Source organism: Lithobates pipiens, unplaced genomic scaffold (assembly GCF_037356315.1).
Source record: "Lithobates pipiens isolate NorthernLeopardFrog02 unplaced genomic scaffold, aLitPip1_a1.2 Scaffold_16, whole genome shotgun sequence".
In the NCBI taxonomy this organism is placed as follows: Eukaryota; Metazoa; Chordata; class Amphibia; order Anura; family Ranidae; genus Lithobates; species Lithobates pipiens.
In genome coordinates, this window is record NW_027507748.1 from 175,298,617 (window position 1) to 175,325,078 (window position 26,462).

The 26,462-nt window shown below is 44.5% G+C and overlaps 1 protein-coding gene across 2 annotated transcripts in view; it reads left to right on the top strand.

The window, feature by feature from the left end:
• The window catches only part of LOC143982235 (granulocyte-macrophage colony-stimulating factor receptor subunit alpha-like), a 65,470-nt gene that overhangs the window by 33,396 nt on the left and 5,612 nt on the right, over window positions 1–26,462 (top strand). For both annotated transcript variants that reach the window (XM_077480779.1, XM_077480781.1), the window contains exons 6-11: window positions 1,934–2,054; window positions 5,710–5,885; window positions 8,120–8,250; window positions 10,540–10,684; window positions 13,516–13,645; window positions 18,151–18,232. In XM_077480779.1, the coding sequence (XP_077336905.1) occupies window positions 1,934–2,054; window positions 5,710–5,885; window positions 8,120–8,250; window positions 10,540–10,684; window positions 13,516–13,645; window positions 18,151–18,232 (785 nt within the window). The remainder of the gene's footprint in view (window positions 1–1,933; window positions 2,055–5,709; window positions 5,886–8,119; window positions 8,251–10,539; window positions 10,685–13,515; window positions 13,646–18,150; window positions 18,233–26,462) is intronic.

The following is a 26,462-nucleotide window of genomic DNA, read 5'->3' on the forward strand; positions in this document are numbered from 1 at the left end:
GACTGTGACAGGTACTCAGGTAATTATATGGAACTGTAACAGATACTCATATGGACTGTGACAGGTACTCGTGTACGCTGAAGGACTGTGATAGGTACTCGGGTACTCAGATGGGCTGTGACAGGTACTCGGGTACTCAGATGGACTGTGACAGGTACTCAGGTACTCTGATGGACTGTGACAGGTACTCAGGTACTCATATGGAATTTGGCAGGTACTCGGGTACTCTGATGGAATGTGACAGGTACTCGGGTATTCAGATGGACTGTGAAAGGTACTCGGGTACTCAGATCGGCTATGACAGGTCCTCGGGTACTCAGATGGACTGTGACAGGTACTCCGGTACTCAGATGGGCTGTGACAGGTACATGTGTACTCTGATGGACTGTGACAGGTACTCGGGTACTCATATGGACTGTGATAGGTACTCTGGTACTCTTATAGACTGTGACAGGTACTCGAGTACTCAGATGGACTGTGACAGGTACTCGGGTACTCTGATGGACTGTGATAGGTACTTGAGTACTCTGATGGACTGTGACAGGTACTCCAGTACTCAGATGGACTGTGACAGGTACTCGGGTACTCTGATGGACAGTGATAGGTACTTGAGTACTCAGATGGACTGTGACAGATACTCGGGTACTCTGATAGACTGTGATAGGTACTTTGATGGGTGGTGACAGGTCCTCTTTTTTGGGGGGTGCAATCAGTGTGAATGGTGTACACTGTAGGCAGAAACGAGATGTTACCGCAATCTCCTCCTCACATAGGATCTGTGTGTGAGGAGGAGAACCCTGTAACATCTTGTTACCGTGGTTTGTTGACATTTAGTGATTGGATGTGAAAGGATCATAGCCGATCAAGTGGTAAACAGCCACCGGCCAATGGCTGTTTACCAGCGTTGGTGATGAGCAGTGTTCTCAGGAACACACCAACTCTGACGTGTACGCGCAGCGCGCTCCCGATTGCGCGTGCATGCGCCATGCAAAGTGGGACGGTACCACCTGTGCCGCTCCACATGGTAAACAGCCATGCCCAATGGCTGTTCACCCCCCTTGGTGGCTAGCGGTGTCTCTGTGACATGCCGCCACCGAAGGAACAGGGATCGACCTGTTTAAGTGGAGGGACATTATATGACACCCTCCCAGAACGAGAGCCGCATTGCCTGGCTGTCATATGACAGCCGGCGGGTGGCAAGCAGTTAAGGACTTGAAGGATTTGCCCCCTTAATGACCAGGCCATTTTTTGCGATACGGCTTTGCGTTTTAACTGATGATTGATGTCCTTTTTTCCCCACAAATAGAGCTTCCTTTTGGTGGTATTTGATCACCTCTGCAGTTTTAAGGCCGATATATATTCTTCTACATATTTTTGGTAAAAAAATGCAATAAGCTTATATATTGATTGGTTTGTGCAAAATAATAGCATCTACAAAATAGGGAATAGATTTATGGCTTTTTTTTTTTTACTAGTAATGGCGGCGATCAGCATTTTTTTTATCGGGACTGCAACATTGAGGCGGACAGATCGCACACTTTGACACATTTTTGGGACCATTGACATTTATACAGTGATCAGTGCTATAAAAATGCACTGATTACTGTGTAAATGTCACTGGTAGGGAATGGGTTAACACTAGGGGGCGATCAAGGGGTTAAATGTGTTCCCTGCTAGGTGTTCCTAACTGTGTTGGGATGTGATTTACTAGAGGAGGAGCTTTGAGTTGTTTATGTTTTTTTCCATCTTATATACAGCTCAACCATTATTTTACTGTATTTTAGCAATTCTATAATTGAAAAAAAAAATTGTTCTTCTTTGGAAATACAAATAATTTGTTTTAAATGATTTCTTCTTTTTATCAGCATTTGTAAGTTGTAATAATATGTTTCTATATTCTGACATGATATGCACTATATGTTATAACCCTCAGAAAGAAATGGGACCTCGGCTGAAAATGTATCGTGCAGAGTTTATAACACATCTTCAATGACATGTACATGGATGTTTGGAAAAAATGCTCCAGACAGCACTTCATACAGACTTTCTCTCAGGTAAGTATATACCTTGTGTGGCACTATATCATACTACATTATTATTTATTTTTGGTTGCAAATGGTCTGGAGTGGATTGGTTAGTTAGCACCTGGATAAACAGCAATGGTGAGCAGATTGATGCATATATCCCCCCCCCCGAATCACCCAAGTCTACAGCCATTCTCAACCAGGTTCCCTCCAGAGGTTGCTAGGGGTTCCTCGAGTTGTGGCTGATGAGCCACTTATTTGATGATGCCTACAGAGTTCAAGGTTCAGCACCACTTAGCAAAGCCAGCAGCATGACACCAAATATCTTTTTAGCTGTCTTTAAGGGTGGCATTCTAAACACCACTTTAAGGGGTGTATATATATATATATATATATATATATATATATATATATATATATATATATATATATATATTAATATATTAATAGCATTGTTCCTACTGAGCCCTGAAGATTTGGTTTTAGTAAGGGTTCCTCGAGGTATGAAAATTATTTTTGGGGTTCCTCTAGGGTTAAAAGGTTGAGAAAGCCTACTCTACTATATTATGAACTGATAAAGGACCCCTCGTTTGATGTGTGGTCACTATTTGGTGGTAGAACCCAATAAGGAACTAGAAGATGTCCCTTTAAGTTATTACATTCACACTTCCCATCGCAGGAGATGGGATATCACGTTCAACAATCCCCTGCATGCTCTATAACAGGGGTGCCCAACCAGTAGCCCGGGGGGCCACATGTGGCCGGCGGAGCCTTCTGATGTGGCGCGCGACCTCCTGCTCTGGGATGGCGGGTTGGCAAGCCCAGATTGTGGGTTGCTGACCCATCATCCCAGAGCATCAGTGTTGTTAATGAAGCTGGCGGTAGAGAAAGCAAGTGGCTACTGAGCTGCATAAACAAAAGCTCTCTGTATAGTGCTGCCTCCTGTTATAGGCGGAGTGATACCAAATGCACTCTGCCTGGGACAGCAACAGCCGGTGATACTTGAATGGAAGACTGTTATTAAAGGTAAATGTATTACTAAAATCACAGTGAATATATGGGTATGTCTCTTCTGCAGTGATTATTGGGCTGCTTTCAAACTGATCCGCAGGTACAGCTCAGAACACCTGTGGGTTACCTGCATTGAGCCATAGACTTCTGTTATTACCTGCAGGTGTGGTGAGCTTTCAGAAAGTGCGCCACACCTGCAGGATATAATAGAAGTCTAAGCGCAGCTAACCCGCAGGAAAGCCACAGGTGTACTGCACTGTACTTGCAGTGCAGGTAATCCACAACGTGTCAGTGTGAAAGCCTCACTAGGCCCCTTTGACATGATCGGTCCAACCCAACCGGACCCTCCGTTCACCTCTATTGAGCCACAGATGTAAATGGACTTGTGGCCGTATACACCCACCTACCTCCAATCCGGTCCACTAAAAAAAACATAAGGGGGATCCATCCCATTTCATCATGGCAGATCCAATTGGAGGGCCCATAGAGTAGAGAAAGCCATGTCCGTGCCCGCTCTGCATATGCATATATATCCATATATGGACTTGTCATCCGCCCACTCCACTCATTGTGGCCCGCGACTGGTTACTAAGTCACTTAAGTGGCCCTCACCAGGGGTCAAGTCCTGGGGAAAAATGTGTGGAAACTCCCACCCAAGATACACTCCCCCACCAAAAAAAATTATGGGACACTATTCCTCCCACTGCCACTCTATACACCTAAGCTAGCTGTGGGGGCTATCTTACCAAAGAAACACGTGTGTGTGTGTGTGTGTGTCACTCCACTCAGCAGGGCCACCAGGTGCTCACGAGTCTGCCGTTCCTGGCTGCCATAGTCGCCACCGCATCAGTACAGGCTGGAGCAACTTCCAATTCAGTCCTCGTGTTGGCACCTGGCTCTCTCTTCACAGCTCTGCCCTTGCAGTTTGTAGAGTGCGGCAATGCTGGGACAAGATCATCCAGTGCCCAGGGCAAACGCCTCACCCTCGTATGCCCCCTTCTAGCACAAATACCCTCCCTCAGCACTAAACCTCACTCCCCACATCCCCCCACAACATAAATCCACAAATTATTTTACCCTCAATACCCCCTCTCAGCACAGACCCCCGTTCCCTCCATCTCCCAATAGCAGCAAAAATCCCACCTTTCAGCACAAATCCTCACCCTCATATAACCCCTTCCAGTACTAACCCCCCTTCTCAGCCCAAACCCTTGCCTTCTTTCCTAGCACACATCCTCCCCCATCTCTCCCTCACAGCACAAATCCTACCCCATCTCCCCATCCCAGCATAAATTCTCCCTTTCATCACAAATCCTTTCATCTCCCCCTCTCTGCATAATTTCTCTCTCTCATCACAAATCCTCTCTCATCTCCCCCTCCCAACATAAATCCCCATCTTAGCAAAAATCATCCCCCCTCTCTCCCTCTCAGCAACAAAAATCCCCCTCTCAGCAAACCAAACCCCCCCCCCCTCCACCCTTCTCAAACCTGTGCCTCCTTCTCTTCCCTCCCAGCACAAATCCTCCCCCATCTCCCCCTCCCAGCATATATGCCCCCTCTTAGAAAAAACCTCCCCCATCTCCCCCTCCCAGCAAAAATCCCCCCTCTCATCACAAACCCTCCCCCATCTCAAACCTGTGCTTCCTTCTCTCCCCTTCCAGTACAAATCCCCCTCCCAGCTCCTTCTCCTCTTCTGTAAGAGCAGCCTGATATGCTGGGACTTGTAGTGCCCTAGATTATAGGGGACTGAAGAATGTCAGACTAATCTGCTGGGACTTTTAGTGCCCTCTGTGGGGGACTGAGGATACTTCCCCCACAAGTCCCAACATAGGAGGCTGCCATATCTCAGCCCCCAACAGGGGGCACTACAAGTCCCAGCAGAGTGGGCTGTCACCAGTCCTCCAAACACAGCATGAGGAGACCGCACAGCCTTTCACCCCCATACACTCCTCCCCACTCTCCCTTTACAATAGTGTCCGGCTCCTGGCCGACCCTCTCCAGAGTCTGGGCGGCATGTCACACTGGATGGTGAGGCAGTGGGTGGGATTTCCCCTTGTCAGACACTTCCCCCTCCCAGACTCTGGCGCAGCACATAAGGCTGGAGATCACTCTGGCACCGCTCAGACACCTCAGTAGCTGTGGGCAACAGCGGCCGGAACTACAGACTGGGCATCGACTTCCTTCCTTCACTGTGTCCTTCCATCCTTCACTATGCGGCAATGCTACGCATTGCCGCTTAGTGAAGGATCGGCTCTGGCGGCTCTAGCCCTGCAAAGGGAACGGTGTTCCTGCTGTGAAAAAAGTGCAGGGACGCCATTCCCATGCGTTCCTGCAGGACTCGAGCCCTGGCCCTCACTCTTTAAAAGGTTGGGCACCCCTGCTCTATAACAAGAAAAAAGTGGGATCCCAACTGTAGATTAGCAGATGAGCTTTTCAGAGCTCTACAGCTTTCTACCAATGTGTCTTATTAAATGCAATGCTGCCACAACAGCCCTATTTGTTGTTGGTAGAAGCACCAATTTAATTTATGAACGGTATCAGGTTTTGTACTATAAAATTTTATATTTTATTAAACAGTGAGAACCTGTCATCAGGGCACAGTAGGGTTATATTATACCGTGATGTCTATTTTCAAATGTTTTGTATCAATATTGAGACTTTTACATTTCCTTAGGCAAGGAAGTACAAATGTGCTATGTCAACATTACGAAATACGTTTCCAAACAAGGACTGGTGCCTGCACATTTGATGATTTGAGACTAGACTTCTTCGATGATGTCACAATAGTTTTACAAGGCTCAGATCCTGGGATAGAGGTGTTTGAAGAAAAAAATAGGCTTGCACACATAGGTAAAGTATATCATGAGTGTTTTAGTAAAAGGAAAATTACATTTATGTGCATTTTTTATTTTTTTATTTCAATTGACTGGTATCTTCTCTGGGTTTTTTTTTTTCTCCAAAAATGTCACTCTCTAGATATGCAAAGTTGGTAGAGACATACCCAAAAATACTTGCAGCTGTAATTGCAGCGAAAGGTGGTTATACCAAGTATTGACTCAGGGGGGCTGAATACAAATACACTTTTCACATATTTATTTGTAAAAAAAACACAGTTTATAATTTTCCTTCCACTTCACAATTATGTACCACTTTGAGTTGGTCTATCACATAAAACCCCACTAAAATACATTTACTTTTTTGGTTGTAACATGACAAAATGTGGAAAATTTGAAGGGGTATGAATACTTTTTCAATGCACTGTAAGCAATCCAAGAAATAGATAGTTGCAGAGGCGTAGCTTGAAGCTTGTGGGCCCCGATGCACAAGTTGATATGCCGCCCCCCCCCCCCCCCACTACCGACACCACTTCCACCGTGCATGCAGATGCACCCACCACACGCCAACATACTCAGTGGCTTAAGAGTTTTGAGTTTCCAGATTTCCTCTTTACATCAGAGGACAGGAATCACATCTGAAGAATCAGATGACAGGGATCACTGCTGGAGAATCAGAGGACAAGGAGCCCTAGCAGGTCACTTGGCAGAGCTTCTTTCCCATTCCATCGCTGTATACAGCTCCTCCCCACACTACACAGGGCTGAAATCACATTCATTTACACAGTCTATCAGCCTTCACTGGGTGTATCTGCCTTTTATGTTGCCGTTCTGACCTGTGAAATTCTCTGGTCGGAACGGCAGTGTAGTTGCAGTAGGCAATTACACGTTGTGAAGATCGTGGATGACTGGCTATGTTGTAAAGGATTGTGATTGCTGCCCCACAGAGGGAGGAGCAGTATAGAGTGCCATAATGGGAAAGGAGCTCAGCAGCCGGACATAGCATCCAGGGCGGAAGGGGTATTCGGGGGCTTTGGGGGGGAGCAATTTAGATCTAGGGGGGCAAAGCCATGTGACACAAAATATGGATCTTGCAGCCCCTCAGGAGATGTTACGGGATTTGTTTTAGCAACTTGTGAAGGTTTCTTTGTCAATGCTGGCAGGTGTTGGGGAATGGTCACCAGTAACATCCATCTCATCGTGGCTAAAGGACGGCACTCTTCTCCTCTTAACTAGCGGAGCTCTGTTACCATTCGATGTTGCCAGCACACAGCACAGACACTTCCCCATCCTGGTCTGTTCTCACCCCATGCTCTTCTCCATTCAGGAAATGGCTCACAGCTTCTCCCCAGCCAATGAGAACAGAGGGGTGTGGACTGTGGAAGGCAAAGTGGAAGCACAGTATTGGAGCGTGGCTGTGGGGCCCTAGGGCAGAGCGGAGCTGGACTTTGTGGAGGATATGATAATATGACAGGGAGGTTACAGGGACTCCCTGGAGCTAGAGGCGGGGTTGCGATTGTGACCCCTGCAACCCCTTATGCTACGCCCATGGATAGTTGTTACATCCGATACTGATGACCACAGTGATATCACCCGTGATATAATATAAGGTAGGCTCCTTACCAGATAGTGTGGACCATATTAAATGGTCAACAACGCTTTTAAAATAACCAGGATGTGTTCCTGTCACTCCTCATCTCCTTGCTGCAAATTCTCCCAGCAATGTAATGCAAAGCAAGAAAACAACACCTCATAGCCCAATATGTTTAAAAAAATCTATATCTTTAATATTAGAAGTTCAGGTACATATTTTGCACAGTAAAATCACATAAAAAGATGCAGAGAGTGGTTTCCCGAGCAGGCAATCTCCAGAGACTGGTGTTCCAGCAGTCAGAAAGTGTAAAGGCATCACGTGTAGGCCCTGCCAGATGCACATTTCTCAGTATATTGATAAAGAAAGTAATTAGCTATTACAATATAAAGCAATTACAGGCTACTCGGCATAACCAAATTAAGATGGATCTCCTGAATGGCCTAAAGATGGCTTGGGAAGAGCTTGCCTCTGAGATTGTGAACTGGGAGGTCCGAGGTGACACTTTGCCTTCTGAGTCAGCTTGCTCTGAGGTTCCAGTAAGAGAAGAAGTGGGAAGATGAATCACAAAGGCAGAAAGAAATCTTGCAGAAATCATCATTCTTTAAAATAATGTTTTAGTATTCACAGCAAACATAGCTTTTTGTTTTACATTACAGAAATATTTAATCCACCAAGAGACATTTCAGTGAACTCATCTGAAGACAGCCTTAAAATATACTGGAAAAGTCCGCAAAGACAGTATTCTGTTAATGATAATTGTTTCACGTACAACATTCAAAAGAACAAGGTATAGCATACTTGAAATATCTGAAATATTTCTAATTTCTGAAATTGTTACTCTAGAACAGTGGTTCTCAAGCTTTCTGGTGCTGTGACCTTAATAACATTTCCAAGTTGTGAGGAAACCTGATAGTAATTTTCGTAGCGTGGATTGCCAGCACTCAAGGCAACACAAGGGAGGGAATGGGTTGAGTGGCAGTGCTGGTGGAAGGTGGGATCAGTTGCACTGCTGGGGGGAGTTGAGATGAGTGGCAGTGCTGGTGGGGGGATAGGATCAGTGGCAGTGCTGGGGGGAGTTCTGATCAGCCAACTTAGGTGCTCTTGATCAAGGTCATCTGCTGATCTGAGAGCTGTAGTGGGGACTTTTAATGGCAACTCTAATTACAGGTAGTGTTATTCACTGTGTCTCCGGTTTCACTGTGTCTCCTGCTCTGTGGTATCTCACAGCAGTGACACCTATGCCGAAATCAGGAGATGAGGTCTCCTCCAGCCCCTACCACTTCACATTCCTCACCAGTTAGCCAACCTCTCACAGTTTCCAGGGACAGCCTTGCTGGGCGGCTGCAAAAAAGCTGGGAGAGCGGTGCGGGTTTCAGGAACAGGCCAGGACTCGGTGACCCCTAGCAAATCGTCATTCGACGCCCATGGGGGTCCCGACCCCAGGTTGAGAACCACTGCTCTAGATAGATCCACAAAAGGTGAATTGAGCACACTACATAATCTTTTTGGAAAAGTGTTTTCAGTTGTAACACTAAACTTCAAGGTCTATGGTGGCAATATTACACATACATGTAAACCCATTATATGTTGTCAGGAAATCATTGTTATGTTTAATCTTACTACAAGGCTAACTATAGATGGGGAAAGCTTGTTGAAATTTGGCCTAGGTGGCAAATACAAACAATTGTCTTTTTACAGTAGATCACAGTCATCTGCTTCTCAGCTGCTAATACAGCATGGCAACAACTGACAGTGGGGTATCTGAGCGGGTGAATGGGCTTTTCTTGGGAGTGACTTCCGTGTCTCAGAGACAACCGGAAGTAATGTCATTGGAGCCAGTGATGCCATTTCCGGTTGTTTCCGAGACACGGAAGTCGCTTAGTAGGACCGTTGCCAACTCTCTGATTACAATGTGCTTTACCCAAGACCATTTACATGTGAGTGCCAATGATTTATTGTTTTGATACAGTGATTTTTATTAAACATATTGTGCTATGAATGGATCTCTTTAGGTTTGAGTAACCGCATGGTGGCTGACTAAATTGAATAAAAACTATATTTGAAAAAAAACAACAACCTGTTTTTATCGGCAGTTACTGACCTTTATAGTCAAAATTGAAGGTGAGCGAGCATTGCACCTGGAGGAGATTGGTGATTAGAAGCATGATTTGGATATTCACTTTACCAATTTATATCTGAAATATTCAAACACTGATTTCACTAGATGGACACTTTTATATGTTTGAGAGCACATTCACCGGATGAATTTTATCTGTTTAACAGCTTATTATTAAAATTATTACTCTATATTGCTTATATATGATATATGAAGGTAGATTTATTTTAAGCACGTCTACGTTTTTAACCCTACCGACACTGTGGTTATTCAAATGACCAGCACACCATTTTTGTTTTTACATTTGCTTCCACTAATGTTATTCATTGTTTACAGACTGGCAAGTATGTCCACTGCTTTTTGATGTAAGAGGTTGCATAAATGGTTTACTATACTCCCCACTCTCAGACCTCAAATGCTTTACAAGATGGCAGAATGTCTTCCTAGCAACTGCTGTAGATGGCAGTCCCTGTGTTGTTGAAGCATTACTGGTCCATTGTCCACCATCTGATGTCTAGGGATAGGTAACATACAAAACCACAAACAAAAGAAGATCAGTGGACACAGTGGAAGGTGGGCCACTTGGAAAGTCCTGTCGGTCCACCACATAATGGGTGGCCCAGTCTGACCTTGTGAAAGAACCAACTGCTGAAATATCTTTTATGAAGATTGTGTTCTGTTTTGTTTGAGCATGCTCTGTGGATTTTGCACTCATTGATGCTGTTGGCCTTATTATGAAGAGCCAATATCAGTCAAGACTGTTCCAATGAATCAATCCTCCACAAGTTAGAAATCTATTCTTCACAAACTTTCCCTTACAAGTTAAGCCAGTGTTGCCTTTATAGGTTTTCGTTAATGGCTGGATCAAGTGACAGTTATCTCATGTCTCTGGGTTGTTTGGTCTTTACTATATGGGCATTATTCTGACTAGAAAATAAATGAATATATTTCTTTTTTCAGGATCAGTACTACCCTAAAACTCAAAGCAACCTATACACGATTCCAAATGTGGAAAAGGAATGCTCAGTCAGAATCAGAGCCAGTGGAATAGAGGCATGTGAAATGAATACACACTGGGGAGAATGGAGTGAATGGATACCTTGCGGTAAGATAACTGTATACACAGCACTGCTAAAGAAGATACATCATTTACCAATTTTAGATTACTTACAGAATCTGAGAATGTTGACTTCAGAGCAAAGGCATGTCAAAAGTAAATATTAAAAGACAGATATGTGTAAAATGATCCACAAAATGATAATACCAACAGTGTATTCTTGTGCTATCTGGAACCGAATGTGCAATAAATATACAAAGAAATTTAACTAAAAATAATGAAAGATGGTTAAAAACACTTTCTACAACTAAACCAGCTGCCACCTAAAACTGCACTTTCGTAGCACTTTTTAGTGCTTGTACAAAGAGGAAGGGGTGGCACTATAACATTAAATAATATACCTTATACCACAATAGTAGGTCATACAACAACACAATAATGTGCCCAAGTGATGATTGATAGCCACATATATACGTGCACTTAAACTTATATTTGTGGCCTTTAATCATCACTTGGGCACATTTTTGTGCTTTTGCATGAAGTACGAATGTGGTATAAGGTGCTTTATTTTATGTTATAGGGGGTTATTTACGATAGGCAAATCCACTTTGCACTGCAAGTGCACTTGGAAGTGCAGTCGCTCTAAATCTAAGGGGTAGATCTGAAATTAGTGGAAGCTCTGCTGATTTTATCATCCAATTATGTGCAAGCTAAAATGCTGTTTTTTTTATTTTCCTTGCATGTCCCCCTCGGATCTACAGCGACTGCACTTCCAAGTGCACTTGCAGTGCAAAGTAGATTTTCCTTTAGTAAATAACCCCCATAGTGTTATAGTGCCAACTCTTTGGGGGGTTATTTACGAAAGGCAAATCCACTTTGCACTACAAGTGCACTTGGAAGTGCAGGTGCTGTAAATCTAAGGGGTAGATCTGAAATGAGGGGAAGCTCTACTGATTTTATCATCCAAGCATGTGCAAGCTACAATGGTGTTTTTTATTTTCCTTGCATGTCCCCCCTCGGATCTACAGTGACTTTACTTCCAAGTGCACTTTAAAGCAGGAGTAAACCCAGTTTCAAAAAACACTTACATTCCCGGCATTCCTGGAAATGCTAACTCACATTGGTTGTGCTCTCACCCAAACTTTCAAACCATCCAATGGCTGGTTTCATAACTGATCACATGTACAGCATCATGGCAGTTGAAGAATCATTAGAGGCCAAGATGGCAGCTTCCTTGACTGAAAACGATAGAAGGGTTTACTTCCACTTTAAGTGCAATTTCAAGTGCACTTTGCACTTGTAGTTTGCACTTGTAATGCAATGTGGATTTTCCTTTCTTAAATAACCCCCTTTCTCTTTGTACAAGTGATACAGAAAATTAACAATTTGAATTCAACCAATTCACAGCTACCAAGACTGGCAAATATTGCTGCTACTGTTGTTATTTTGTTTTCATCCTCATAAAATATTAGTTTGTTTTCATTTGTAGTTTTTCATTTAAGCAGTTCTCAAGTATTTTACTTATGGGATTATTAATTTGGCAATAACTTTGCAAATGTATGAAATCAAAGTAATGCATATTTTTTTCTTTTTTGAGGGGTTGCCGATACAACCAATGCTTTCTTTTGGAAGTCCTGTGTTACAAGATTTATTAAGTTTCACATATTTTAAAGGCAAAATGTAGCAAAAATGTTTTCATACTTACACGTGCTCATTCGTTTATAAACAGTTAGTTTATGGTAGGTACCTGGAACACATTTTCTAATAACAACGGGGGAAAAAGTGACATAAGCCAAGGAAAGAAAGGTAACAAGGAACTAAATAACATCTAGTTTGGGCCCATTCACATTTAGCCCTTGTAGCAATGCATGTTTCCACAATGCACGTGCCATACATACTATACATTGTGGTGCACTGGGTTAAAAAAAGGTCAAATTTATTTTTGCCCATTCAAAAAAACATCAGAGCCCCTTGCCTCAGTACTCCTCTCAGGAGCCCTCAGCTATGATGCAAGCAGTGGGCTGGCTCTTGGGTAGAGTTTGGTGAACGTCACAATGCTGTAATGGGAGGTTGTCAGTCTGTAGAAGTGGGCATTCCGAGGCAGACTGCATTTGCAACCTTCTTTAGGAAATGTTCATATTTCATGTTGAGCCTTCATCATTAAACTGAAATCCAATGAATGAAAGCGGATAAAGTGGGTGAAGGTGCTAGATGTGATATCCCAATAGCTTTAGTGGTGTTGGCTAGTAGTTCCCCTAACTTGATGATATCCGCTTGTATGTTCTTCAGAACCATACTGCTCTATAAAAATACAGGCTGTATAATCCTGATGTATCATGGCCGCCTATACCCTCTCCAGAGTTTTTTGTTATCACCACCTCTCGCTCTTTCCTACCTCAACTGTGTTTTATACCTTTGTATTGAAAATGCTAAAATCCTAATAAAAATTGTCAATTCTAAAAAAAAAAAAAATACAGGGTGTATAAAATCATGCCACTTGTTAGAATCCAAGGAAATGTAAAAAAAAAACACACGTGCCTAACATAATATACAATTGTTGGCACGCAACATAGTACTTGATATATACATTTTTTTTTTTTTCTGTTATCTGAACTGAAAGTGTATAGTAGGTTGTTGAGTTGATTGAGACTGAGGAGCTAATTGCTGCATGACCAATAAAATTAGAGAAATCGTTTTCCCATTTTAAACCTTAAAAATCCACTGGTGCAATACCTTGTACTTTGTACAATACAATATTGTTTGCTCAACAACACTAAGCTAATGGTTCTTGTGAATGTACAGTTTTTGTGTGTAATAATAAGGAGCGCACCCTTCATTGTCTACCAACAAAGAAATAGTCCTTCCAATTATTGTTTTAGATTCCATGCCCAGGGTTGGCAAATCGGCCGGGGTTGGCAAATCGGAATGGCAGTTTGAATTGACTCCAGTGATTTTGGTATCTGGCCTTATATTAGTTCTCTTAATAATTACTACAATGCAGTACAAAAGGTAATCTGATTTCTATTTTTATTTTTTATTTTGCCTGTATTGAAATATTTAAAAAGCACTGAGCCAATTAGATGACTGGGAATTAAATTTCTGAGCCATACTGAAAACAAAGTATATACAGTATATATACTGTACACTCACCAGCCACTTTATTAGGTACACCTGTTCAATTGCTTGGTTACACAATTTGCTAATCAGCCAATCACAAGGCAGCAACTCAATGTATTTAGGCATCTGGACGTGATGAAGATGACTTGCTGAAGTTCAAACTGAGCATTAGAATGGGAAAGACAGGGGATTTAAGTGACTTTGAACGTGGAGTGGTTGTTGGTGCCAGAAGGACTGATCTGAGTATTTCAAAAATTTGTTGATTTGATCTACTGGGATTTTCATGCACAACTATCTCTAGGGTTTACAGAGAATGGTCCGAAAAAGATAAAATATCCAGTGAGTGGCAGTTGCGTGGACGAAAATACCTTGTTGATGTCAGAGGTCAGAGGAGAATGAGCAGACTGGTTTGAGATAATAGAACGGCAATAGTAACTAAAATTACCACTTGTTACAACCAAGGTATGCAGAATACCATCTCTGAATGTACCATGTCACAAAGCTCAAATCATTTCAAACTGGTTTCTTGAATGTGACAATGAGGTCATTGTACTCCAATGGCCTCCACAGTCACCAGATCTCAATCCAATAGAGCACCTTTGGGATGTGATGCAACAGGAGATTCACATCATGGATGTGCAGCCGACAAATCTGAAGAAGCTGCATGATGCTATTGTGTCAAAATGGACAAAAATCACTGATGAATGTTCCCAACACCTTGTTAAATCTATGCCATGAAGAATTAAGGCAGTTCTGAAGGAAAAAGGAAGTCCAACCCGATACTAGCAAGGTGTACCTAATAAAGTGGCCAGTGATTGTATGTATGTATGTATGTGTATATATATACAGTGGTGTGAAAAAGTGTTTGCCCCCTTCCTCATTTCCTGTTCCTTTGCATGTTTGTCACACTTAAGTGTTTCAGAACATCAAACCAATTTAAACAATAGTCAAGGACAACACAAGTAAACACAAAATGCAATTTGTAAATGAAGGTGTTTATTATTAAAGGTGAAAAAAAATCCAAACCATCATGGCCCTGTGTGAAAAAGTGATTGCCCCCCTTGTTAAAACATACTATAACTGTGGTTGTCCACACCTGAGTTCAATTTCTCTAGCCACACCCAGGCCTGATTATTGCCACACCTGTTCACAATCAAGGCATCACTTAAATAGGAGCTGCTTGACACAGTAAGGTCCACCAGAAGATCCTTAAAAGCTACACATCATGCCGAGACCCAAAGAAATTCAGGAACAATTGAGAAAGAAAGTAATTGAGATCTATCAGTCTGGAAAGGGTTATAAAGCCATTTCCAAAGCTTTGGGAATCCAGCGAACCAAAGTGAGAGCCATTATCCACAAATGGCGAAGACATGGAACAGTGGTGAACCTTCCCAGGAGTGGCCGGCCGCCCAAAATTACCCCAAGAGCGCAGCGACGACTCATCCATGAGGTCACAAAAGACCCCACAACAACGTTCAAGGAACTGCAGGCCTCACTTGCCTCAGTTAAGGTCAGCGTTCATGCCTCCACCATCAGGAAAAGACTGGGCAAAAATGGCCTGCATGGCAGAGTTCCAAGGAGAAAACCACTGCTGAGCAAAAAGAACATCAAAGCTCGTCTCAATTTCTCCACAACACATCTTGATGATCCCCAAGACTTTTGGGACAACATTCTGTGGACCGATGAGACAAAAGTGGAACTCTTTGGAAGGTGTGTGTCCAAGTATATCTGGCGTAGAAGGAACACTGCATTTCATAAAAAGAACATTATACCAACCGTAAAATATGGTGGTGGTAGTGTGATGGTCTGGGGCTGTTTTGCTGCTTCAGGACCTGGAAGACTTGCCGTGATAAAAGGAACTATGAATTCTGCTGTCTACCAAGAGATCCTGAAGGAGAATGTCCGACCATCTGTTCGTGTACTCAAGCTGAAACGAACTTGGGTTCTGCAGCAGGACAATGATCCTAAACACACCAGCAAGTCCACCACCGAATGGCTGAAGAAAAACAAAATGAAGACTTTGGAGTGGCCTAGCCAAAGTCCTGACCTGAATCCTATTGAGATGTTGTGGTATGACCTTAAAAAGGTCGTTCATGCTCGAAAACCCTCTAATGTAACTGAATTAGGACAATTCTGCAAAGATGAGTGGGCCAAAATTCCTCCAGGACGCTGTAAAAGCCTCATTGCACGTTATCGCAAACGCTTGGTTTCAGTTGTTGCTGCTAAGGGTGGCCCAACCAGTTATTAGGTTTAGGGGGCAATCACTTTTTCACACAGGGCCATGATGGTTTGGATTTTTTTTCACCTTTAATAATAAACACCTTCATTTACAAATTGCATTTTGTGTTTACTTGTGTTGTCCTTGACTATTGTTTAAATTGGTTTGATGTTCCGAAACACTTAAGTGTGACAAACATGCAAAGGAACAGGAAATGAGGAAGGGGGCAAACACTTTTTCACACCACTGTATACAGTGCCTTGCGAAAGTATTCGGCCCCCTTGAACTTTTCAACCTTTTGCCACATTTCAGGCTTCAAACATAAAGATATAAAATTTTTATTTTTTGTGAAGAATCACCAACAAGTGGGACACAATTGTGAAGTGGAATGAAATTTATTGGATTTTTGAAACTTTTTTAACTATTAAAAAAATGAAAAGTGGGGCGTGCAAAATTATTCGGCCCCCTTGCGTTAATACTTTGTAGAACCACCTTTTGCTGCGATTACAGCTGCAAGTCGCTTGGGGTATGTCTCTATCAGTTTTGCACATCGAGAGACTGAAATTCTTGCCCATTCTTCCTTGCAAAACAGCTCGAGCTCAGTGAGGTTGGATGGAGAGCGTTTGTGAACAGCAGTTTTCAGCTCTTTCCACAGATTCTCGATTGGATTCAGGTCTGGACTTTGACTTGGCCATTCTAACACCTGGATACGTTTATTTGTGAACCATTCCTTTGTAGATTTTGCTGTATGTTTGGGATCATTGTCTTGTTGGAAGATAAATCTCCGTCCCAGTTTCAGGTCTTTTGCAGACTCCAACAGGTTTTCATCCTGAATGGTCCTGTATTTGGCTGCATCCATCTTCCCCTCAATTTTAACCATCTTCCCTGTCCCTGCTGAAGAAAAGCAGGCCCAAACCATGATGCTGCCACCACCATGTTTGACAGTGGGGATTGTGTTGAGAGTGATGAGCTGTGTTGCTTTTACGCCAAACATATCGTTTTGCATTGTGGGCAAAAAGTTGGATTTTGGTTTCATCTGACCAGAGCACCTTCTTCCACATGTTTGGTGTGTCTCCCAGGTGGCTTGTGGCAAACTTTAGACAAGACGTTTTATGGATATCTTTGAGAAATGGCTTTCTTCTTGCCACTCTTCCATAAAGGCCAGATTTGTGCAGTGTACGACTGATTGTTGTCCTATGGACAGACTCTACCACCTCAGCTGTAGTTCTCTGCAGTTCATCCAGAGTGATCATGGGCCTCTTTGCTGCATCCCTGATCAGTCTTCTCCTTGTCTGAGCTGAAAGTTTAGAGGGACGGCCAGGTCTTGGTAGATTTGCAGTGGTCTGATACTCCTTCCATTTCAAAATGATCGCTTGCACAGTGCTCCTTGGGATGTTTAAAGCTTTGGAAATCTTTTGTATCCAAATCCGGCTTTAAACTTCTCCACAACAGTATTACGGACCTGCCTGGTGTGTTCCTTGGTCTTCATGATGCTCTCTGCACTTTCAACAGAACCCTGAGACTATCACAGAGCAGGTGCATTTTATACAGAGACTTTATTACGCACAGGTGGATTCTATTTATCACCATCAGTCATTTAGGACAACATTGGATCATTCAGAGACCCTTGCTGAACTTCTGGAGTGAGTTTGCTGCACTGAAAGTAAAGGGGCCGAATAATTTTGCACGCACCACTTTTCAGTTTTTTATTTGCTAAAAAAGTTTAAATTATCCAATAGATTTCATTCCACTTCACAATTGAGTCCCACTTGTTGGTGATTCTTCACAAAAAATTAAAATTTTATATCTTTATGTTTGAAGCCTGAAATGTGGCAAAAGGTTGAAAAGTTCAAGGGGGGCGAATACTTTCGCAAGGCACTGTATATATATATATATATATATATATATATATATATATATATATTTAGCTGCAGAAATGGAAGTGCAATTTTAATGAAATGTGGCAAAAGGTTGAAAAGTTCAAGGGGGGCGAATACTTTCGCAAGGCACTGTATATATATATATATATATATATATATATATATATATATATATATATATATATATATTTAGCTGCAGAAATGGAAGTGCAATTTTAATGACATTTAATCAGAAATGAGCTTGTGCAGCAATTATATATGTTTTAATTCACCAGTCGCATTACTTTTCCTTCATTTAGGATTGTGAAAACATGTTTTCCACGGATTCCTGAGCCAAAGAATTATTTAGAATCTACAGAAGACAGTAAAATAAATATAGAGGTAATGTCCCTATGGCAATTTAACTGCTTGAAAATTTAAGAAGCATTTGTAATTCTACATGTTCAATAACATTTCCTATTTGCCTATGCAATAATTGTCGATTTGTTTATCCGAACATAACGCATACAATATATGGTGAAATTTGCCTAAATTGAATGAATCCATTATGTTCTCAGTAGGGATGAGCCGAACACCCCCCCCCCCCCCCCCTCGCCCGGTTCGGTTCGCACCAGAACTTTCGAACGGACCAAAAATGTGTGCGAACTTTAGAACCCCATTGAAGTCTATGGGACTTGAACGTTCGAAATAAAAAGTGCTAATTTTAATGGCTAATATGCAAGATGTTGTCCTAAAAAGGGTTTGGGGACCTGGCTCCTGCCCCAGAGGACATGAGTCAATGCCTAAAATGTTTTTAAAAACTGCATTTTTTTCGGGAGCACTGATTTTAATGACGATTAAAGTGAAAAAAAAAGTGAAATATTCCTTTAAATATCGTGCCTGGGGGGTGTCTATAGTATGCCTGTGAAGTGCCATGTGTTTCCCGTGTTTATAACAGTCCCTGCACAAACTTACATTTAACTGAACGTCATTTAAAACTGCTTGCGCTTTTAATGTAATATCTGGTTCTGGCAATATGGATGAAAATCATTGAGAAAAATGGCATAGGTAGCCCCCCTGCCCATTACCAGCCCCTTTGGGTCTTGTACGGATATTAAGGGGAACCCTGTAACCATATTAAAAAAAGGATAGGCTTGGGGCCCCCAGGCCCTATATACTCAGAACAGGAGTATACAGGCGGTGCACAACAAGACAGGGACTGTGTAGGTTTGTTGTGTTAAGTAGAATCTGTTTGTAATTTTGAACAGGTACATTTTTAAAGTGTAGCTCCAGTCAAAAAATAAATTTTTAAGCTTTTTGGAAAACATAGGGAAGGGTTATCACCCCTGTATAATTTGTTTTGCCGTCCGTCTTTTTTCATCTCACTTCCTGTTGTCTCCTTCCGTTTGCAAGTAGGAGACATTTGTAAGTTGGATGTTTGAAAGTAGGGGCCTGCCCTATATGCTCTGCAGAAATGGCGGAACAAGGTGTTGGTGTTGCCACAACACTGTAAGCCCTCAAAGTGACTCTTGGTGGGCGCTGAAGCACCCTGCCTTGAACGATTATATCAAGAATTGTAATTACATGCCATTGTTGAACAGTGGTAGAAAAATTGGGCTTTTGGTGGTTGTGGTGGTAGTGCTGGTGCCACAACACTATAAGTCCTCACAGTTACTCTCGGTGGGCACAGGAACGGGCCCTGCTGTGAAATATTATATCAAGAATTGTAATTACATGCCCCTGTTAAACAGGGGCTGAAAAATTGGGCCTTAGGCACTGCTTGCTGGTGCCACAAAACTGCAGCCTCTCCCAGATACTCTAGTTGGAGTGCAGGAATGAGCCCTGCTGCAAAACATTGCATCAAAAATTGTAATTATGTGCCCCTGTTAAACAGGGGCTGAAAAAGTGGGCCTTAGGCACTGGTGCTGGTGCCACGACCCTGCAACCTCTCCCATATACTTGATTTGTAGTGCAGGAATGAGCCCTGCTGCAAAGCATTGCATCAAAAATTGTAATTATACGCCCCTGTTAAACAGGGGCTGAAAAATTGGGCCTTAGGCATCACCCAGAACCAAAAATTTTCTTCCAAGATATCAGCGGAGGAGGAAGAGGATAGACAGTCAACATAACAGGACAGTCACTCAGCATAAGCATAGGCAGTCTTGAAGGGATGTGATATTTAAAAAAAAATTATTTGGTTACATCAGCTTCAGGTGCTTGGTAGCTGGTGGTGATCCAAGACTGATTCATCTTTATGAAGGTCAGTCGATCAACTGAGTCGGTGAACAGGCGCACCCTGTGATCAGTTACAAAGCCACCAGCAGCACTGAAGGTGCGTTCCGAAAGAACGCTGGTTGCAGGACAGGCCAGTAGCTCAATTGCATACTGTGCAAGCTCTGGCCAGTGATCCATCCTCAACACCCAGTAAGCCAGAGGATTTTCGGTGGGAAAGATGTCCAAGTCTAACCTTGCCCCTAGGTATTCCTGCCCCATGTAAATCAGACGCTGGCGATGGTTGCTGGAACCGATCATACCTTGGGGCTGCGGACTAAAAAATTGTCTGAACGCACCAGTCAGACGGCCACCTTCTCCACCGCTCCTTCTGACCGAAGCCTGAGCAACACGTTGTCCAGGACCAGGAGTTTGTAACCTCCCAGTCTCTGGGAAAGCGTTGCACAGACCTTTCTGCAAGGCCTCCCGGAGATGTCTCATCCTCTGCTCCCTCTGCGACGGAAAGATAAGGTCGGCAACCTTACCCTTGTACCGTGGATCAAGGAGAGTTGCCAGCCAGTGATGGTCCCTCTCCTTGATCCAAAGAATACGAGGATCCTTGCGCAGGCTTTACAGGATCAGGGAGGCCATGCAGCGTAGGTTAGCTAAGATGTTAGCTAAGGCATTCGGTCCGGAGTCCTCTGGGTCACTAAGGACAACATGATCCGCAGCCACCTCCTCCCAGCCACGTAGAAGTCCACGGGTTTCTTGGGACTGTAAATCATCCCTACAAGACTGCTGCTGCTGATGCTGAGTGCCAGTCTCCACCTCCATGCTGACACAATCATCCTCCTCCTCCTCGTCCTCTTCCTGTGTGATGGGTGGGACAGCAGGAACACTGTCTGGATAAAGGGGGCCTTGAGAGGCAAGGAAGTCCTCCTCTTCCTGCCTCTGTTCTGACTCAAGTGCCCTGTCCATTATTCCACGCGGCGTATGCTCCAACAGGTGGACAAGAGGTACAGTGTCACTGATGCATGCACTGTCACTGCTCACCATCCTTGTGGCCTCCTCAAATGGTGACAGGGCAGTGCATGCATCCCTGATCATGCCCCACTGGAGTGGTGAGAAAAAACGGAGCTCCCTTGGCCCTGTCCTGGTGCCGTAGTTGCACATTGATGGCCCTCTGCTGCGTGTGCAGCCGCTGCATCATGGCCAATTTTGAGTTCCACCTGGTGGGCATGTCACATATAAGGCGGTTCTTGGGCAGGTTCAACTCCTTTTGGAGCTCAGCCAGCCGAGCACAGGCATTAAATGATCGGCAGAAATGCACACAGACTTTCCTGGCCTGCTCCAGGACATCTTGTAAGCCCGGGTACCTGCCCAAGAACCACTGCACCACCAGGTTAAGGACGTGAGCCACACAGGGCACATGAGTCAGTTGTCCCTGTCGGAGGGCGGAGAGGAGGTTGGTGCCATTGTCGCAAACCACCATTCCTGGCTTAAGCTGGCGTGGTGTCAACCACCTCTCGGCCTGCTCCTGCAGAGCAGACAAAATATCTGCCCCAGTGTGGCTCCTGTCCCCCAAACAAACCAGCGCAAGCATGGCATGGCATTGTTTTGCCTGCGTACTTGCATAGCCCATTGAACGCCTACAGAGCACCGCTGGTTCCGAGGACAGAGCACTGGAAGAGGCCATGGAGGAAGAAGAAGAAGAGGAGGGGGTGGAGGAGAGAGGTGTGTCACAACCAGTAGTAGCATTTTGGAGGCGTGGTGGTGGAACAACCTCCAACACTACTGCACCTTCCCAGCTGCCAGAAGAGTGACCCAATGGGCCGTGAAAGACAGGTAATGTCCCTGTCCATGCCTGCTGGACCATGAGTCAGCAGTAATATGCACCTTACCGCTGACTGCCCTGTCCAGCGAGGCAAGGACATTGCCTTCCACATGCCGGTAGAGAGCTGGAATCGCGTTCCGTGAGAAAAAGTGGCGTTTGGGGACCTGCCACTGAGGAACCGCACATTGCACAAGCTCATGGAAGGGGGCCGAGTGTACCAAATGAAAAGGCAGCAGTTGAAGTGCTAGCAATTTAGCCAAGCTAGCATTCAACCGCTGGGCATGTGGATTCCTGGGAGTGAACTTCTTTCTACGGTCCAGCAGCTGGGGCAGGGAAATTTGCCTGCTACAATCGGACGTGGGTGTACTGCTAGCAGCGTGCTCGCAAGCGCTTGGCTGTGACACACCTAATTCTACACTTTCATTCCTCTCAGTGCAGGTTTCAGAGAGGACTGAAGGTCTAGTGGGGTTGGAGATCCCAGCTGATGAGGAGCAAGGAGAGGTCCGCTTTGTTCTTTGGTGTGGGTCTTTGAGTTACGCTTGCCAACGAGCTGCATGGCAGGTCAACATATGTCTGGTCAAGCATGTGGTGCCCAAGCGACTGATGTTTTGGCCACGCGAGATACACCTGAGACATATGTTGCAAATAGCAGCGGTGCGATCTGATGCACTCATCTCAAAAAAGGCCCACACCAAAGAACTTTTAGAATAACGTGCAGAGGAAGCGCCCTGCACAGGCGGAGCTCTGTGGTGTGATTCAGTCAGTGTGCTGCCCCTAAGCTGGCCCCCGGAAGGCATCCTGCCTTGTTGGAGATGTGCCTCCACCTCCTCCTCTCTCCTACCAGGCACCCACGTGGAGTCAATGACCTCATCATCCCCTCCCTCTTCATCACTGGAGCAAACCTGGCAGTATGCTGCAGCTTGTGGAACATGACTGCCAGATTGCTGTCCTTCTTGAGCATCCCCTCTCTCTGCGCTCACACTACTGCCTTCCTCTAGCTGAGTATCATCATCAGAGCCTACAAAACACTGGGCATCCTCCTGGAGCATGTACCCAACACAGTGCTCAAACAGTTCGGGGGACTCCTCAGGAGGATATGGTGGGTTTAGGGAAGGAGTGACTGATGATGACATTGAGACGAGGGAAGAGGATGCGTTGGCAGCTGCTTTGCTAGTACCCTGAGCCTGGGTGAGAGAGGATGAGGAGGATGAAGAGGGCTTGGTCATCCACTCTACCAAGTCTTCAGCATGATGTGGCTCAACAGGTCCCGCTGCCGAAAATAAGGACAAGCGTTCCCATGGCCATGTGCTGATGACGATGCACCGCGTCCACGACCAGCACTGTTGTCTCTAAACACAGAGCATGCTTGCCCTCTTTTATTGGCTCCTGCCTGTCTGCCTCTCCTTGTTGGCCTTCCAGACATGGTAATGGCCTGAAGGGAGATGGGCACACAACACCCAATAACTCCTGCAGATGGCTCTATTTGAGAACAGCAATAAAGGGTAGATACAGGTGTATACTGCACTGGAGGCACACAACACCCACTAACTTCTGCAGATGGCTGTATATGAGAACACCAGCAATAAAGGGTAGATACAGGTGTATATTGTGCTGTGCTGGAGGCACACCACACCCACTAACTCCTGCAGATGCCTTTATTATAGAACACCAGCAACAAAGGGTAGATACAGGTGTATATTGTGCTGTGCTGGAGGCACACAACACACACTAACTCCTGCAGATGGCTGTATTAGAGAACACCAGCAATAAAGGGTAGATACAGGTGTATACTGCGCTGGAAGCCCACAACATCCACTAACTCCTGCAGATGGCTCTATTAGAGAACAGCAATAAAAGTAGCTACAGGTGTATACTGCGCTGGAGGCACACAACATCCACTAACTCCTGCAGATGGCTCTATTAGAGAACAGCAATAAAGGTAGATACAGGTGTATACTGTGCTAGTGGCACACAACACCCACTAACTCCTACAGATGGCTCAATTAGAGAACAGCAATATAGGTAGATACAGGTGTATACTGCACTGGAGGCACACAACACCCACTAACTCCTACAGATGGCTCAATTAGAGAACAGCAATATAGGTAGATACAGGTGTATAATGCGCTGGAGTCGCACAACACCCACCAACTCCTGCAGATGGCTCAATTAGAGAACAGCAATATAGGTAGATACAGGTGTATACTGCGCTGGAGGCACACAACACCCACTAAGGCCGCGTACACACGCGGGGACTGTTCGCCCAACTTTGTCCGTCAAACAGTTTCGGCAAACAGTCCGCTCAAAATTAGCATGGACGGACATGGCCACACACGACGAACGAACAGTTTGCTGAAACCGTGCGCAATGACGTGAACGGCACGTACGACGGGACGAAAAATACGACGTCCTATACACTGCATTATAACTTTCGGCGTGTAAATCCTTTCTGAGCATGCGCGGAACTTAGTTTGACGAACAAGCCTACACACGAGGGGACTGTTCGCTGAAACAAAGTTTCAGCGGACAGTTTTTCGGAATTTCCGAAAAACCTTGTTCAGCGGACTGTTCGCTGAAACTGTCCGCTGAAAGCCCACACACGGGCGGACTGTCCGCCGAAACACTGTTCAGCGGACAAAGTTGGCCGAACAGTCCCCGCGTGTGTACGCGGCCTAACTCCTGCAGATGGCTCAATTAGAGAACAGCAATATAGGTAGATACAGGTGTATACTGCGCTGGAGGCACACAACACCCACTAACTCCTGCAGATGGCTCTATTAGAGAAAAGCAATAAAAGGTAGATACAGGTGTATACTGCGCTGGAGGCACACAACACCCACTAACTCCTACAGATGGCTCAATTAGAGAACAGCAATATAGGTAGGTAGAGGTGTATACTGCGCTAGAGGCACACAACACCCACTAGCTCCTGCAGATGGCTCTATTAGAGAACAGAAATAAAGGTAGATACAGGTGTATACTGCACTGGAAGCACACAACACCCACTAACTCCTGCAGATGGCTCTATTAGAGACAAGCAATAAAGGTAGATACAGGTGTATACTGCGCTCGAGGCATACAACACCCACTAACTCCTGCAGATGGCTCAATTAGAGAACAGCAATATAGGTAGATTCAGGTGTATACTGCACTGGAGGCACACAACACCCACTAACTCCTGCAGATGGCTCAATTAGAGAACAGCAATATAGGTAGATACAGGTGTATACTGCGCTGGAGGCACACAACACCCACTAACTCCTGCAGATGGCTCTATTAGAGAAAAGCAATAAAAGGTAGATACAGGTGTATACTGCGCTGGAGGCACACAACACCCACTAACTCCTGCAGATGGCTCAATTAGAGAACAGCAATATAGGTAGATTCAGGTGTATACTGCACTGGAGGCACACAACACCCACTAACTCCTACAGATGGCTCAATTAGAGAACAGCAATATAGGTAGGTAGAGGTGTATACTGCGCTAGAGGCACACAACACCCACTAGCTCCTGCAGATGGCTCTATTAGAGAACAGAAATAAAGGTAGATACAGGTGTATACTGCACTGGAAGCACACAACACCCACTAACTCCTGCAGATGGCTCTATTAGAGACAAGCAATAAAGGTAGATACAGGTGTATACTGCGCTCGAGGCATACAACACCCACTAACTCCTGCAGATGGCTCAATTAGAGAACAGCAATATAGGTAGATTCGGGTGTATACTGCGCTGGAAGCACACAACACCCACTAACTCCTGCAGATGGCTCAATTAGAGAACAGCAATATAGGTAGATACAGGTGTATACTGCGCTGGAGGCACACAACACCCACTAGCTCCTACAGATGGCTCAATTAGAGAACAGCAATATAGGTAGATACAGGTGTATACTGCGCTGGAGTCACACAACACCCACCAACTCCTGCAGATGGCTCAATTAGAGAACAGCAATATAGATACAAGTGTATACTGCGCTGGAGGCACACAACACCCACTAACTCCTGCAGATGGCTCAATTAGAGAACAGCAATATAGGTAGATACAGGTGTATACTGCGCTGGAGGCACACAACACCCACTAACTCCTGCAGATGGCTCAATTAGAGAACAGCAATATAGGTAGATTCAGGTGTATACTGCACTGGAGGCACACAACACCCACTAACTCCTGCAGATGTCTCAATTAGAGAACAGCAATATAAGTAGATACAGGTGTATACTGTGCTGGAGGCACACAACCCCCGCTAACTCCTGCAGATGGCTCAATTAGAGAACAGCAATATAGATACAGGTGTATACTGCGCTGGAGGAACACAACACCCACTAACTCCTGCAGATGGCTCAATTAGAGAACAGCAATATAGGTAGATACAGGTGTATACTGCACTGGAGGCACACAACACCCACTAACTCCTGCAGATGGCTCAATTAGTGAACAGCAATATAGGTAGATACAGGTGTATACTGCGCTGGAGGCACACAACACCCACTATCTCCTGCAGATTGCTCTATTAGAGAACAGCAATAAAGGTAGATACAGGTGTATACTGCGCTGGAGGCACACAACACCCACTATCTCCTGCA